The 13,304-nt window shown below is 55.8% G+C and overlaps 1 protein-coding gene across 1 annotated transcript in view; it reads right to left on the reverse strand.

The window, feature by feature from the left end:
• Positions 1 to 5,506: 5,506 nt before the first annotated feature.
• Positions 5,507 to 13,304, reverse strand: part of COL1A1 (collagen type I alpha 1 chain) — a 32,554-nt gene continuing 24,756 nt past the window's right edge. The window contains exons 44-51 of the mRNA XM_032791513.2: positions 11,057 to 11,110; positions 10,816 to 10,923; positions 10,270 to 10,323; positions 9,205 to 9,312; positions 8,823 to 9,105; positions 8,420 to 8,610; positions 8,044 to 8,286; positions 5,507 to 7,394 (exon numbers count right to left, since the gene is read on the reverse strand). Of these exons, the coding sequence (XP_032647404.1) occupies positions 7,248 to 7,394; positions 8,044 to 8,286; positions 8,420 to 8,610; positions 8,823 to 9,105; positions 9,205 to 9,312; positions 10,270 to 10,323; positions 10,816 to 10,923; positions 11,057 to 11,110 (1,188 nt within the window). The 3' untranslated portion in view covers positions 5,507 to 7,247. The remainder of the gene's footprint in view (positions 7,395 to 8,043; positions 8,287 to 8,419; positions 8,611 to 8,822; positions 9,106 to 9,204; positions 9,313 to 10,269; positions 10,324 to 10,815; positions 10,924 to 11,056; positions 11,111 to 13,304) is intronic.

Raw genomic sequence — 13,304 nt, forward strand, 5'->3', positions numbered from 1 at the left:
CCCCTGAGTTGTACCACAGCCCCCAAATCAGGTCTCCTACAAGACAGCTCCCTGCAGAGCTCCACTCTCCAGGTCCCCCTGCAGATTTGAGTCCTACCCCTTCCCATGACACCTCTCTCTTGCTTCCAGGCTTGGCTTCCCCTCACTGAGCTGGGGCTTCCCCCTTTGCTCCAGGGCCACTGCCCTATCCTTCCACCCAGCACTGGTCAGTTCTCACCTGTGGTTCTGGTCCAGGTCTCCTCTGAGCTCGGCTCTGTCTAGGCTCTCCTGGGGCTCTTTTCCTGGCAGCTCCAGCTCCCTGACTCTGAATCGCCCAATCTCCAGCCCAGGTGCCCTCTCTTAAGCCTAATTAGATGGGTCAACTGACCAGACACAGGTGCACTGGCATCTCCCTTCTTAAAGGGCCAGTGACAATCCATATATGAACGCAGATCTTTAGCTCCCCCCCGCCACACACACACAGATGCAGACTCACAATTTCCCCACCACACAAAAACTCAGATTCCCAGACAGCTGCAAACTTACACAACCCCCCCAACACACACACACCCCACAGCACAGACTCACAGCCACCCCTTATCCAAACTAGACTAATCTCACACACACACGTACCCAAGACCAGATTCACAACCACCCCCACCCTCCCACAGTCATCTCCCCCAATACATCTTTGGGAACCCAGACTCAACACAACCACAGGCACATGCAAACAAAGACACGCACTCGCAACCCTCCCCACAAGAAGACGGACTCAGAAGCATCCGCACATGACAACGCAGCCTCCCCAATGCAGACTTGCTCACACACACACCCTGCGTTCATACAGAGGTGTGTAGCTGTGGCCGGCTATCAGCCGGGTCTTGTATGTACAGATGTGCCCATTTTCCCAGCCGCTCTGCTAAGAGGTTCTCATTCCTTCAGGCATGCAGCCTCCCCAGGCTTTTCTCTGGTCCCCCAGCAGTGAACACCCGTCCTCCCCTCTGGGCCCGGCTTTCCCTCCTTGCTTCTGAAAAAGACCCTCTCACACCTGGCAAATTGCTGCAAGACACCCCACATCTCCGAGGCAACTCGCCGGACCTCGTCAATTCCTAACGCGCTTCCAGGCCCTGGGCCATCACTCAAGCTCCAGCAGCTGCTGTCAGTGCTGAAAGAGCATCTTTCTCTCCTCGCCTTGCTCGAGAGCGGACGTAAACCAAGCCAAAAATGCCGGGAGTGGGGAGAGACGTTAAGAAAACAAGAGGCGCCAAAGAAGGAACAGTACAACCTTGTGAAAACTCAGACCTCTGGCTAGTTCCTAAGGGTGCAGGCAGGACTGGCTCTAGGGTTTTTGCCGCCCCAAGCAAAAAAAAAATTTGGCTGCCCCCACCCCAGCCCTGGCTCTTAACCCCCCACCAAGTGCCCGTCAACGCACCGCACACCCTTGCCGCTCAGCCAGCCCTGTTCTCTCTCCCCTCACACCACGACACCTCTGCTGACCCCGCACTGGGTCTTCCCGCCGCACCCAGCGAGACTCGCCTAGCCTCCTCCCCTTCACCTCCAGCCCAGGTCCAGCACTGGCAGGAGCTTGGTCGGACTCAACGAGGAAGCAGAGCCGGGTACCGCCCCTGGCTCGGAGGGCTAAGGCAGCTGGGGCGGAAGGCTAGCCCAGAGGAGCCATAGCCCGGCAAGCGGGGACAGGTGGTCGCATGCGTCAGCACCCCGCTCCACTATCTGCCCATGCTGGGCTGCTGCTGTCTGGCCGCGCTGACTGCAGTCCCTGGGCAGCTCCGGGAGCTATCAGCTCCGAGTCCAAGCTGCAGCCTGAGGGGTGGGGCCCTGCGGTACCGCAGGAGGCTTCCGTGTGCCCCGCCAGGCGGGCCCCCACCCAAGGTCCCCCCACTCGGAGCGCTGCCTGAGCTCAGCCACAGGTGTGGGCAACTGCGTCCTGCAAGACCGCGACCGAGCAGGAGCGCCAGGCCAGCCCCCCCAACGTTACGCGACCGCTGGTGCAGGGCGGCTTTGGCTTTTTGCCACCCGGAACAAGAGGAAAAAAAAAAAAGACTGGGCCGAAGATTGACCCGCCTCTTGAAAAAAGTGTCTGCCGCCACAGCATTGTTTGCTGTTGCCTAGAGCCGCCCTGGGCTGCGCAGGAGAGGTTGGGAGCAGAGTCCAAGTCGCCATTAGGATCCTCAAGCTGTCCAATTCAAGAGCAGACCGAGTCCGTCTGGCGAGTCCGTCGGAGCGCGCTTGACCATCCTCTACCCAGGGCTCGCACGTCCCACATAAGATCCGACTGGCTTGGTAGAGAGTACAGCTGCAGCTGCTCCGTCACTCCAGCCTTACCTAACCGGCGTTAGATAAAGTCCTTGTGTTCTCTGATGGGGTCAGTTCCAAAAGAGCTCCAGTCCCTTCGAAAAGAGGGCAAGGGGTTGGCTCACTCAACATCTGCAGGTCATTCTCTAGCCCCTGTTTTCAGGCTGCGAAAGCGGCCCATCCCATTGTATGCTCGGGTGGAAGGGAGATTACGTGGTTTAAAAGTAGTCTAAAATGACGGTGGAGGAAAAGGAGAGAATACACACTCCGCCACAACACACTTAGCACACACACGGCAATGCAGCGTGGGACGGGGAACCAGCTAGGGAAATGACTCTGAACGCGACGTTATATCGGCCACCAATATGGTCCCACATCATGCTCATGGCACAGGCCTCCTGAACAAGGGATTATCCCGCAGTCCCAGTGCTGCTCCCATGTCCAAACCCACAAATCTCGCGGAGTCTTCCTTGCTGCCCCACAAAACCTTAAGCCCAAGATTCACCCTCCTTTCACTCCTCTTTTGCTCTAAGGAACAGCAGCAGCAGCCAGCGCAGAAAATGACGCCAGCCTCCCCCGGATTCTCCAGCTCTGCAGGGAAATAGACAACATCTGCGAAGAGGGATCAGTTCAGATCACAAACTGGGCAGGGAGAGACTCCAGGAAAAGCGAGCGACTCTCTTCTCCATCCCGCACTGGGAAGCACTGCGGAGAGACGCGGCAATGCAGTGGACCTAGAGCTGGGGGAGCGTTTGGCGACCAGCCTATGATCTCATTTTGGAGGAGGGCACGGGGCCAGCTGGGTACAATGGTCTCATTGTAAGGCCAAGGTGACTTGGGGCCTCAGCAGAGCTCAGTGGTTGGGTGGGGGGATCTGTGCACCGGCATCGCTGGCAGGTGTGCAAGCCTCTGTGTGTGTGTGTGTGTGTGAAGGTCTCCATGCAAGCGCCAGTGCCTCTGTGCCCATTCGTGTGTTCTTGTGCACGGTGCGTGGGCACAAGTGTGCTCTCAGCCTTTCGGTGCTGTGGGCGGAGGTGAGTGGTGCAGGCAGTGGAAGGACCTGGGGTGTGTGTGTAATTCTGTGCATCTGGCCTATGTGCATGTGGGGATGCCCTGTGGGACCCTGGGCGTGGGTCTGGCCCGTTGGCACAGTAGCTGATTTTAATACCGAGGGGGTTATACACCAAAGACACAGTAGCAATGCATGGAAAAGCCTGTTTCCAGGCAACCATCCCCTAGCAAGCCAGAATGGGAGAGAGAAAAGCCCAGGAGGTTCGAGAAGCGCCATTTCGAAACAAATTTTCCCAAGGCACCAGGGGCCCTTTGAAGCAGAATGAAACAGACAGTGAGATCCACACAGCAACGAAGGTCAAAGCTGCCAGGAATCGGGCCCCGTCTCTGCACTCGTCTCCCCAGCAGCAGAACCCAGAACTCCTGCCTCTCCTAGGCTCTCGAGATCCGGCCGGTTCACTCCCAGGCCATCAGCTACAAAGGGACAGTGCAGCTCGCCCGCCAGGCCCCAGCTCCCAGCCTGCCCCCTCGGGAGCAAGTCAGGTGGGCGCTGATTTCCCGACGAGTTCAGCGCACGCCAGCCGAGCCCCCCACATCCCCAAGAGGGCAGTCACTGAAGAGGGGTTGGTTGGTCTTGGCCCCGCTCTGCTGGAGCCGGTTCTGTCAGACTTGCACCGTGTCTCCGGTGAGCCCAGCTCCCGCTCGGCGGCTGGGGGATGAGGGCATCCGGGCCATGGCTGGTTCCCCAGGCAGAGACGCAGTCAGCACTTGCTGGCTTGTGTTTTTGAGGCTTCTATCTCTCTGGCCCTTGGCTAAGGTGGGCTCGGGCCGCCGAGCCTTTAGTCTGGTCCATGGGAGGGAGGCGGGGTGCAGGGACCAGCTTTGATTGACGCTGGCTCGTCCATAAGCATCCGCCCTGGCGTGCCTCCAGTTTGCGATTTAGGGGCTGCTGGTATCTGAGAGGAACCTGTGGGACCAGGCTGGGTTTCCCCACCAGTAGCTCTGGGGAACTGGGCCCTGGAGAGACACAAGCCACTGCTCAGCATTACTCACCTCAGCAGGGGTCAGGGCCACGGGTGCCAACGTCCCCATGCCAGCGGCTAGCGCCCGCCTTGTCCTCACGGGGAGCAGGAGCTCCGTCACGTGGCCAAGCAGGCGTTGATCTCAACAAAGGGAGGCAAACGCCTGGGGGCCCGATTCTGTGCAGCCCCACTCGGGCCTCTCAGCTTGAGGGGACGGGCAGGGCGAAGGCAACTTTGTACCGCTTCTGCGTCCTTTGGATTCCAGGGCTCAGCTGCCCCCCAAGCTCAGCCCTATGCTGTTCCCCAGTTTCCCCATCCCCCTCTGTTCTTCCTGCAGAGGAAGCTGGCCTTGCTGTGGATGGAGAGGACCCGTGTGGCTCCTTCCTTCCAAGCATTAGGGAAAGAAAACAATACGTAAAGGGACTTGCTTTCCCCGGCTCCTGGCAAGGGGAGTGGAAAGGAGTGCCGGGAGCAGCTGGAGGACGCCAGACATAGGGGAGAGAAGGGAAGAGACAGCCGGCCACACAGAGCTGGCAGAGGGGCTAGAGAGAGAAGACGGAGGAGCGAAAGAAGGAGACAGGTATTGAGGGGGAGAAAGGGATCCAGGCCCAGGCACTCCGGCGGGGCAAAGTGCAAGAGACGTGGGGGACAGAGGGTGGGGAGAGAAGGAATGTGTTGGGGAAGGGAGCAAAAGAGAGAAAGTGGCAGAGAGAGCGAGAGGTGTGAGAGCAGGGATGAGACAAGGAAAGAAAGGGATGGAAAGCGGCAGAGGAAGAGAAGGAGCATAGGAGATGAAAAAGAGGAGAAGGAAAGCGGGAGGAGGTGTGACAAAGGGGGAGGCTTGGAAGTCCCACCTCTGCGACTGTGGGGCTCCGGGCACCTGCCTCTGAAACAGCCGGTACTAGCCACCGGCCGCTGGACTACCTGCTCCAACTTGGCAACCCCTGTGTTCCTAAGTGGCAGAGCAAGAGGCTGGCTCGGAGGTGAAAGAGGAAAGGACAGAGAGAAAGGAAAGTGGAGCGGAGACAGACAGAGCTGGGGACAGGGCTCATCTTCCTCGTTCCCGTTGGCCCTGCCTATGGGGCACTGCCCAACACCTCCCTCCCCCACCCCACCTCCCAGGACCTGTCTGCCGATGCGCCATGCGCGAGAGAAGAGTCCAGAGCACCACAGGTTTGTTTGGATCATTTCACATGCTTTATTTCAGCAGTCAAAATAATTAAAAACATCTCAAATTATTATACATATACAAAATAGGTACAGAATCCTCGGTTGCTCTCCCTCCCTAGAACATCTGCTTCTGGCTAGGAATGGGGCTTTGTTGCGGGGTTGCGTTGAAACCCATGGAGAGAAGCACAGAAGAGGAGGACGGGACGAGGAAAGGGAAAGAGAGAGAGAAAGCAGCAGCAGCGGCGGAGGATGGCGGGAGAGCGAGAGGGGACAGGAGTGTGCATGGAGGAGAAGAGGCAGCAGGATAAAGGAGGGGGACAGAGGGATGGGAAAAGAGATTGAACGGAGGAAGGGAAAGCAGAAATGGAATCCACCTGCTTAACTGGAAAGATAGGATTGCACACACCTTCGTTCCCTTCCAAGGCTACTTGGATCTAGTTTGCATTAGTTCCCGTCCTTGTTTTTAGGGATTTTTTGTTTTTTGTTTTTAAATAGCACCTTCAGAAAATTCACAAGTTGACCCTGGGCAGCAAAAGAACTGAGTTTCTTTCCTGAAAACAACAGTCCTATCTCTATAGCACCAATCGGTCCCTATCGCAGCCTCTCCACGTGTCGGACTGTGCAGTTTTAAACCACCAACAAACCGAAAAGGGACCTAGAACTGAAAAACATTAACACAGCGAACGAGAAAAAAAAAAAAAAGAAAAGAAAAAAGAAAAGACAAAGTTAGCACCTTTGATTGAAACCTGAAAGCCGGGCCCCCTTCTCCACAACCTGGCGTCAGTTAAAAAAAAAACACCCCAAAGCAACTTAAAACTACTCGGAAAACACAGTTGAGAGGTAACCTTCCATACAACAACAATATACAGTTTGAACATTACATTTGCTCTGCTTTGGGTATTATTATCATTATTAATCATTTTTCCCTTCATTGTTCACCGACAAAACATTTGCTTTTTCTCTAAGCGGATTTTATCTCCCAGCTGTCCTGCTCAAAGCGCGTTCTGCTTAAAAGTCAACACACCAAATGCCAGATCTTGGCTGTTTTCCACACGACTGGGTTTTGCTGAGGAAAACAATTACGACACCTGGATTTGAAGTTTTTCTCATATTTATTTCTTTTGCCAACTGAACAAATGAAAGGGAAAAAAAAACCGGTACATTACACATGATTTTAGGTGCCTTCCTTTCAGTGGTATAAAAAATATATATATAGTAAAGACACCAGCAGGGAGAGTTCGGCTGTAGATGAATTTTGGTATTTTTTTCCAACTCCAGGTTATAAAAAGAGATTTTTGCATTGGGGGGACAGGATTAGGAGCAGGGGAGCAGGTTCTAAACCATTTGGACTAGCTTAGCATCGCTCTTGTTGCTGCAGAATTTTCAGAGCAGGTTGTTGTGATTTGGGTGTTTTGGTAGGGTCGATTTTGGATGGTATTTTTGTTTGGATTGTGCAAGCAGTGGTCCCAAGATATTACTTTAAAAAAAATAGAACCAAACCAACCCCAATCTGTCTTCAGGGATTAAAAAAAAGAAAAAATAGAACCATGTCAAGCAAGTGGACCCACTTTCTTAATTTTTTTGAAAAGTCATTTATTTTTATTTTTTTGGTTTAATGCTTTTTTTTTTTTTAATGGAAACAAAATAGTTTTAGAGATGATGGATAGAAAAAAACACGAATTCAAGTCCATGTGAAATTGTCTCCTTTTTGACTGTTTTTGATTTTCTTTCCGGGGAGGTTTTAGCTCCGGTTTACAAGAAGCAGACGGGTCCGATGTCAATTCCGAATTCCTGATCTGGCGCGCCAACGTCCATGAGGGCCACGTCAATGACGGGCAGGCGAGAGGTTTTCGTTGTCTTGTATTCGATGACTGTCTTGCCCCAGGTGCCGGTGTGACTCTGTGGGGAAGGGACGGGGAAAAGGAGAATGTTAGGGTCGCTGATAGAGCCACTTCTCCAGGCAGCAAAGCTGGCTGCAAGGAAATGCTGCCTGAGCGTCGGAGACAGCGTTGCACAATGGGTGTCTAGTGATTAGAGTAGGCGGGGCCTGGGAATCACAGGGGAGGGATAGCTCAGTGTTTGAGCATTGGCCTGCTAAACCCAGAGTTGTGAGTTCAGTCCCTGAGGGGGCGATTTGGGGATTGGTCCTGCTTTGAGCAGGGGGTTGGACTAGATGATCTCCTGAGGTCCCTTCCAACCCTAATAATCTATGATTCTATGACTCCTGGGTTCTCTTCCCAGCTCTCAGAGGGTGCAGGGGACCCTGGGAATCAGGACTCCTGGGTTCTGTTGCTGGCTCTGACACTGACTCACAAGGGCAAGTCACCTTCCTGAGCCACCATATACGAGCCTGTACCAGCCCCGGGGACTTACGCAGGTTGTAGAGAACTCTGCCAGTCATGTCCAGGGCTGGAGAGACTGATTCTGACGCTCTGCCTCTCCACCCTCAGCCTCTCTGCCCTCTCATTGCAAGGGCCAGGGGAAGCATGGATGCACCAGCTCACGCTACCACCCCTGCTGGCAGAGCCAAAGGCAGTGGGACACTCACTGTGCATCCATCCTCGGTGACTCCATAGGTGAAGCGGCTGTTGCCCTCTGCTCTGATCTCAATCTCGTTGGAGCCCTGGAGGAGCAGAGCCTTCTTCAGGTTGCCAGTCTCCTGGTCCATGTAGGCCACACTGTTCTTGCAGTGGTAGGTGATGTTCTGGGAGGCCTCAGTGGACATTAGGCGCAGGAAGGTCAGCTGGATGGCAACGTCAGCTGGGTTGGATCCCTCGCCACCATATTCGAACTGCAGAGGAGAGAGAGAGAGACCCCCGGCAGGAAAGCAATGTTAATCCTCAGGTCCTTTTCCCCATTCCAAGTCTCTAGATCGAGCCCTTTCGCTTCCCACCCGTCCTGCCTCGCCAGTCCCCTAAGCTGACCTGGAAGCCATCGCTCATTGTCTCGCCGAACCAGACGTGCTTCTTCTCCTTGGGGTTCTTGCTGACGTACCAGTTCTTCTGGGCAGTGTTAGCCTGGGTTGGGTAGACGCAAGTCTCGCCAGTCTCCATGTTACAGTAGACCTTGATGGCATCCAGGTTGCAGCCTTGGTTGGGGTCAATCCAGTACTCGCCTGGCGGGGAGAGGAGAAGGACGAGTGAATGGGTGAAGAAAGAAAGAAAGTGACGGAGGAAGAAAAGAACGAAGGAAGGAATTCAGTAGTAATGGAGGAGGCATGTGAGTTAGTGAGGGTGGCTAAAGGCAGAGCAGGACAAGAGGAGCAAGACAGGCTGCTAAGAGAGTTGCTCAGTGACAATGTGCCCAGGATGAGGCTGGGAAGCTCACCGCTCTTCCAGTCATTGTGGCACATCTTCAGGTCGCGGCAGGTGCGGGCTGGGTTCTTCCTGGTGCCCTCAGGGCTGCGGATGTTCTCGATCTGCAGGCTCAGGCTCTTGAGGGTGGTGTCCACCTCCAGGTCGCGGTCACGCATCACGTTGGCATCATCAGCTCGGTAGTAGCGGCTGTCGGTGTGGGCCTTCTCCTGAGGAGGCTGGGGCAGGAAGCTGAAGTCGAAACCGCCGCTGGGTGGGCCTGGGGGACCTGGGGGTCCGGGAGGTCCGGGGGGACCCTGTTGGAGGAGGAGAGCAGAGCGAGTTGAAGGCAGGAAGCCCTTTCACCCAGCGGCCAGCAGATCCCAACCACCCAAGCCCCAGAGAGGGATACGTACAGCAGGACCGACATCACCAGTGCGACCACGTGGACCTGGTGGGCCAATGGGGCCAGGGAGACCATTCAGACCATCTTTGCCAGGGGAACCAGCAGAGCCAGGGGGACCCTGTGTGGAAAAGGCAAACACAAAATGAGATTGGTGGGTTTTGGAGGGAGGAAAGTGGGGTGAAGGTGTGTCCATCTTCAAAGACAGACCAAGGGAGAACATGCCAACTCCCATCCTTTCAATCAAGACCCATCCCATAGCCCATCCTTTCACCCCTCTTGTCTGTTCCATTCACCCAGCTCTCTCATCTAGCTTACCTCCCGCTATTCTTATGTCTCACGAATTAACAGAGCACCAGTGACCACAGGACCAAGGACAAAGCTCCACTGGAGATGCACTTAGATCCACTAAAGCCACTGGAATACTCTGGGTTTGCCCAGGTCCAGCTGAGAACAGAACCAGGCCCTGTCCTCGCCAACTATCTGGGAAGCCCTCGGCACACAGGGAGTGCTGAGAGAACCTTACAATGACATCTCCTTATGGGCACTGTGATACCTGCAGGAGGACTTTGATTTTAGGAGTCTCTTTATCCCCTGGATCATTTTGTTCCCTTCCCAGCACCACCTCTGCCTGGGAAAGGATTTTCTAAGGCTGACCCACACTGTGCAGGGCCTCTCTTATTAAGGCATCTCCCTGCTAAGGTGGAAGAGTAAAGTGTCAGTAGAAAGCAGCAGGCATCTATCCTGGGTTCCGTGTCTCCTTGAAAGAGGACCAGTGCTTACAAGAGTCTCTGCTGCATGCTCAGAGGCTACACGGATGGTTTTTTAAGCTACTGGCTCCACTAAGGTCCATATTCTGCCTCTGGCCGATATCCATGCCACCCCAGCTCGGGGATCAGGCAGGATCTGACCTTTAAAAGGTGATGCCACCTGTTGTGTTGGATGCCAGCTTGAAAACGGTGCTGATTATATCATTCATGAGCCCTCTACCCCCAGCCCAGAATTTCCCAAGGCATCAGGTGTCTGCACTGGATGGGCTCATGAAAGCGGCTGTTGGCTTCACTGGGGTGGTACTTACTCTTGGACCAGCGGGACCGGAAGCTCCAGAAGGACCTTGTTCGCCAGGAGAACCCTGCCCCAAACAGGAAAGCAAACGTCAGTTCTGCAACAACACTGGAGGCCCGTGAGGCCAGTGCAGAGGTGCTAATAAAACCGACGCGTCTATGAGAAACTCCCACTGGGCTCCGATCAGCTAGGCTGCTCCAGTGGCTGAAGCTCATGAGAGAGGGCAAACAACATGGCAGCTTTGGAGGTTCTAGGGGGCAGCTGTTGGCCTGTGGCCTAAGATCAAGGGGCAGAGGCAATAGCAGCAGGCCGAACGCCTGCCCTTCCCAGCCGCTGTGTGTGCGAGGGCAGTCGTGAGCTGAAGGTCTAAGGGCAGCCTGAAACTGGGGCAGGCCACGGCTTGCCCATCTCCTCATCAGGTGATGGCCTTCACTGGGATTCTCCCATGATTCTCTGGGGCAGTGAGGAAGAGGGTCCATACTCTTCTCTCCAGAGACCTGCTATGGGCTTATCTCCCAGAGCCGGCTGTATCGGGGGAGCGGGAGGCAGCCATACTCACGGGAGGACCAGGTGGACCCTGGAGACCAGAGAATCCTCTGTGACCCTTCAAGCCTCTGTCACCTTGTTCACCAGTTTCACCTTTGTCACCGCGGGGACCTTGTGGGCCCTGGAAGAGGAAGCAGAGTCACCTTGCTGAGTGGCTGGGAAGGATACCATCCTGCCCGTTGCTCAGCAATGTTTGTGCCAAGGCAGTTGCTTTTTCATAGCAATAAAAAGCGGAATCTGAACCCATAACTTACAGCAGGACCACGAGCACCAGCAGGACCAGCGGGGCCAGCGGGACCAGCAGGGCCCTAGGAAAGAAAAGAGAGAGAGAGAGGAAAAGATTAGGACATTCACTGGGTTCATTAGCATCCCCTTGTGTTCGTTTCTCTGCACTATTGTGGGGAGTGAGTCCTATTGGTTAGAGCAGGGCAGACTGGGAGTCAGGACTCCTGGGTTTCGTTTTCAGCTCTGAAAGGAGAGCGTAGTCTCATGGAGAGAGCTGGGGCGACTGGGAATCAGGACTCCTGGGTCCAAGGCCTGACTCTGAAAAGGAGAAGTGTCCAGTGATTAGAGCAGGCAGCTGCTCTGCTTGATCCTGTCTTGATAAACTGGGCTGATTATTTCATATCTCCCCAATTCTGTTCCTGGGGTCTGTTCCCAGCGCAGGGGATGAGCATTGGCTGGGGATTGGGGCAGGGGACTCGGAGGAGGACTCCTGGGGTCTGTTCCCAGCTCTGGGGATGAGCATTGGCTGGAGGTTGGGGCAGGGGACTTGGAGCAGGACTCCTAGGGTCTGTTTCCAGTGCAGCGGATGAGCATTGGCTGGGGGTTGGGGCAGGGGACTTGGAGCAGGACTCCTGGGGTCTGTTCCCAGTCCAGCGGATGAGCATTGGCTGGGGGTTGGGGCAGGGGACTTGGAGTAGGACTCCTGGGGTCTGTTCCCAGCGCAGCGGATGAGCATTGGCTGGGGGTAGGGGCAGGGGACTGGCAGCAGGACTCCTGGGGTCTGTTCCCAGCTCTGGGGATGAGCATTGGCTAGGGGTTGGGGCAGGAGATGGGGAGCAGGACTCCTGGGGTCTGTTCCCAGCGCAGCGGATGAGCATTGACTGGGGGTAGGGGCAGGGGACTGGCAGCAGGACAGGACTCCTGGGGTCTTCCCAGATGCAGCAGATGAGCATTGCTGGGGGTAGGGGCAGGGACTGGGCAGCGACTCCTGGGGTCTTTCCGCCAGCGATGGAGCATTGCTGCGGGTAGGAGGCAGGGGATTGGCAAGCAGGAACTCCTGGGTCTGTTTCAGCACTGGGGATGAGCATTGCTGGTGGGTTGGGCAGGGGACTCGCAGACAGGACTCCTGGGGTCTGTATCGCAGCTCTGGGATGAGCCATTGGACTTGGGGGTTTGGGCAGGGGACTCGCAGCGAATCCTGGTTTTCGCATCGATCTGGTGGTTGAGCATTGGCGGGGGTTGGGCAGAGGACTGGAAAGCAGGCATCCTGGGGTCTTTTCCAGCTCTGGGGATCATCATCGAGCATTGGCTGTGGGGGTTGGGGCAGGGGACTGGGAGCAGCGATGCCTGGGTCTGTTCCCAGCTCTGGGGATGAACATTGGCTGGGGTTGGGCAGAGGACTGGAAGCAGGGACTCCTGGGTTTCTATATCAGCGTCTGGGATATGAGCATATGGTGGGGGTTTGGGGCAGGAGGACTCGAGCAGGACTCCTGGGGTTCATGTCCAGCTTCTGGGGGTGAGACTGGCTTGGGGCTGGGGCAGGGGACGGGAGCAGGACGTCCTGGGTTCTATTCAGCATCTGGGATGAACATTGTGCTGGGGTTGGGGCAGGGACTGGGAGCAGGACTCCTGAGTCTCGTTCCCAGCTTCTGGGGATGAAGCATTGGCTGGGGGTTTGGGCCGAGGACTGGGAGGCAGGACTCCCTGGTTCTATGTCCAGCTCTGGGTATGAACATTGGCTGCGGGGTTGGGGGAGAGGGGACTGGGAGCAGGACTCCTGGAGTCTGCTTCCCAGCGCAGGGATGAGCATTGGCTGGGAGTGGGGCAGAGGACTGGGAGCGGACGCCTGGGTTCTATCTCCAGCTCTGGGGTGAGCATTGGCTGGGGGCTGGGGTGGGGAGGGACTGGGAGCAGGATCCTGGGTTCATTCCGCTCGGGATGAGCATAGCTGGGGGTCTGGGCAGGGGAACTCGGAAGCAGGTGCACTGGGTTCTATTCCCAGCGCAGGGGATGAGCATGCTGGGGTTGGACAGTGGGACTAGGGAGGGACTCCGTGGGTCTGTTCCGGCAGGGATGGCATTGGCTGGGGTGGCAGAGGGACTGGGAGAGGACTCCTGGGATCTGTTCCAGCTCTGGGAGCATGAGATTGGCTGGGGGTTGGGGCAGGGACTTGGGAGCAGGAACTCCTGTGGTCTACTTCTCGCTCAGGGCAGGAAGTCGGTTTTATATTTTGGGGAATGTAAAGAAGCAGATTGCACTTACAGTCTCACCACGATC

This window comes from Chelonoidis abingdonii, chromosome 21 (genome assembly GCF_003597395.2).
Source record: "Chelonoidis abingdonii isolate Lonesome George chromosome 21, CheloAbing_2.0, whole genome shotgun sequence".
NCBI lineage: Eukaryota > Metazoa > Chordata > Testudines > Testudinidae > Chelonoidis > Chelonoidis abingdonii.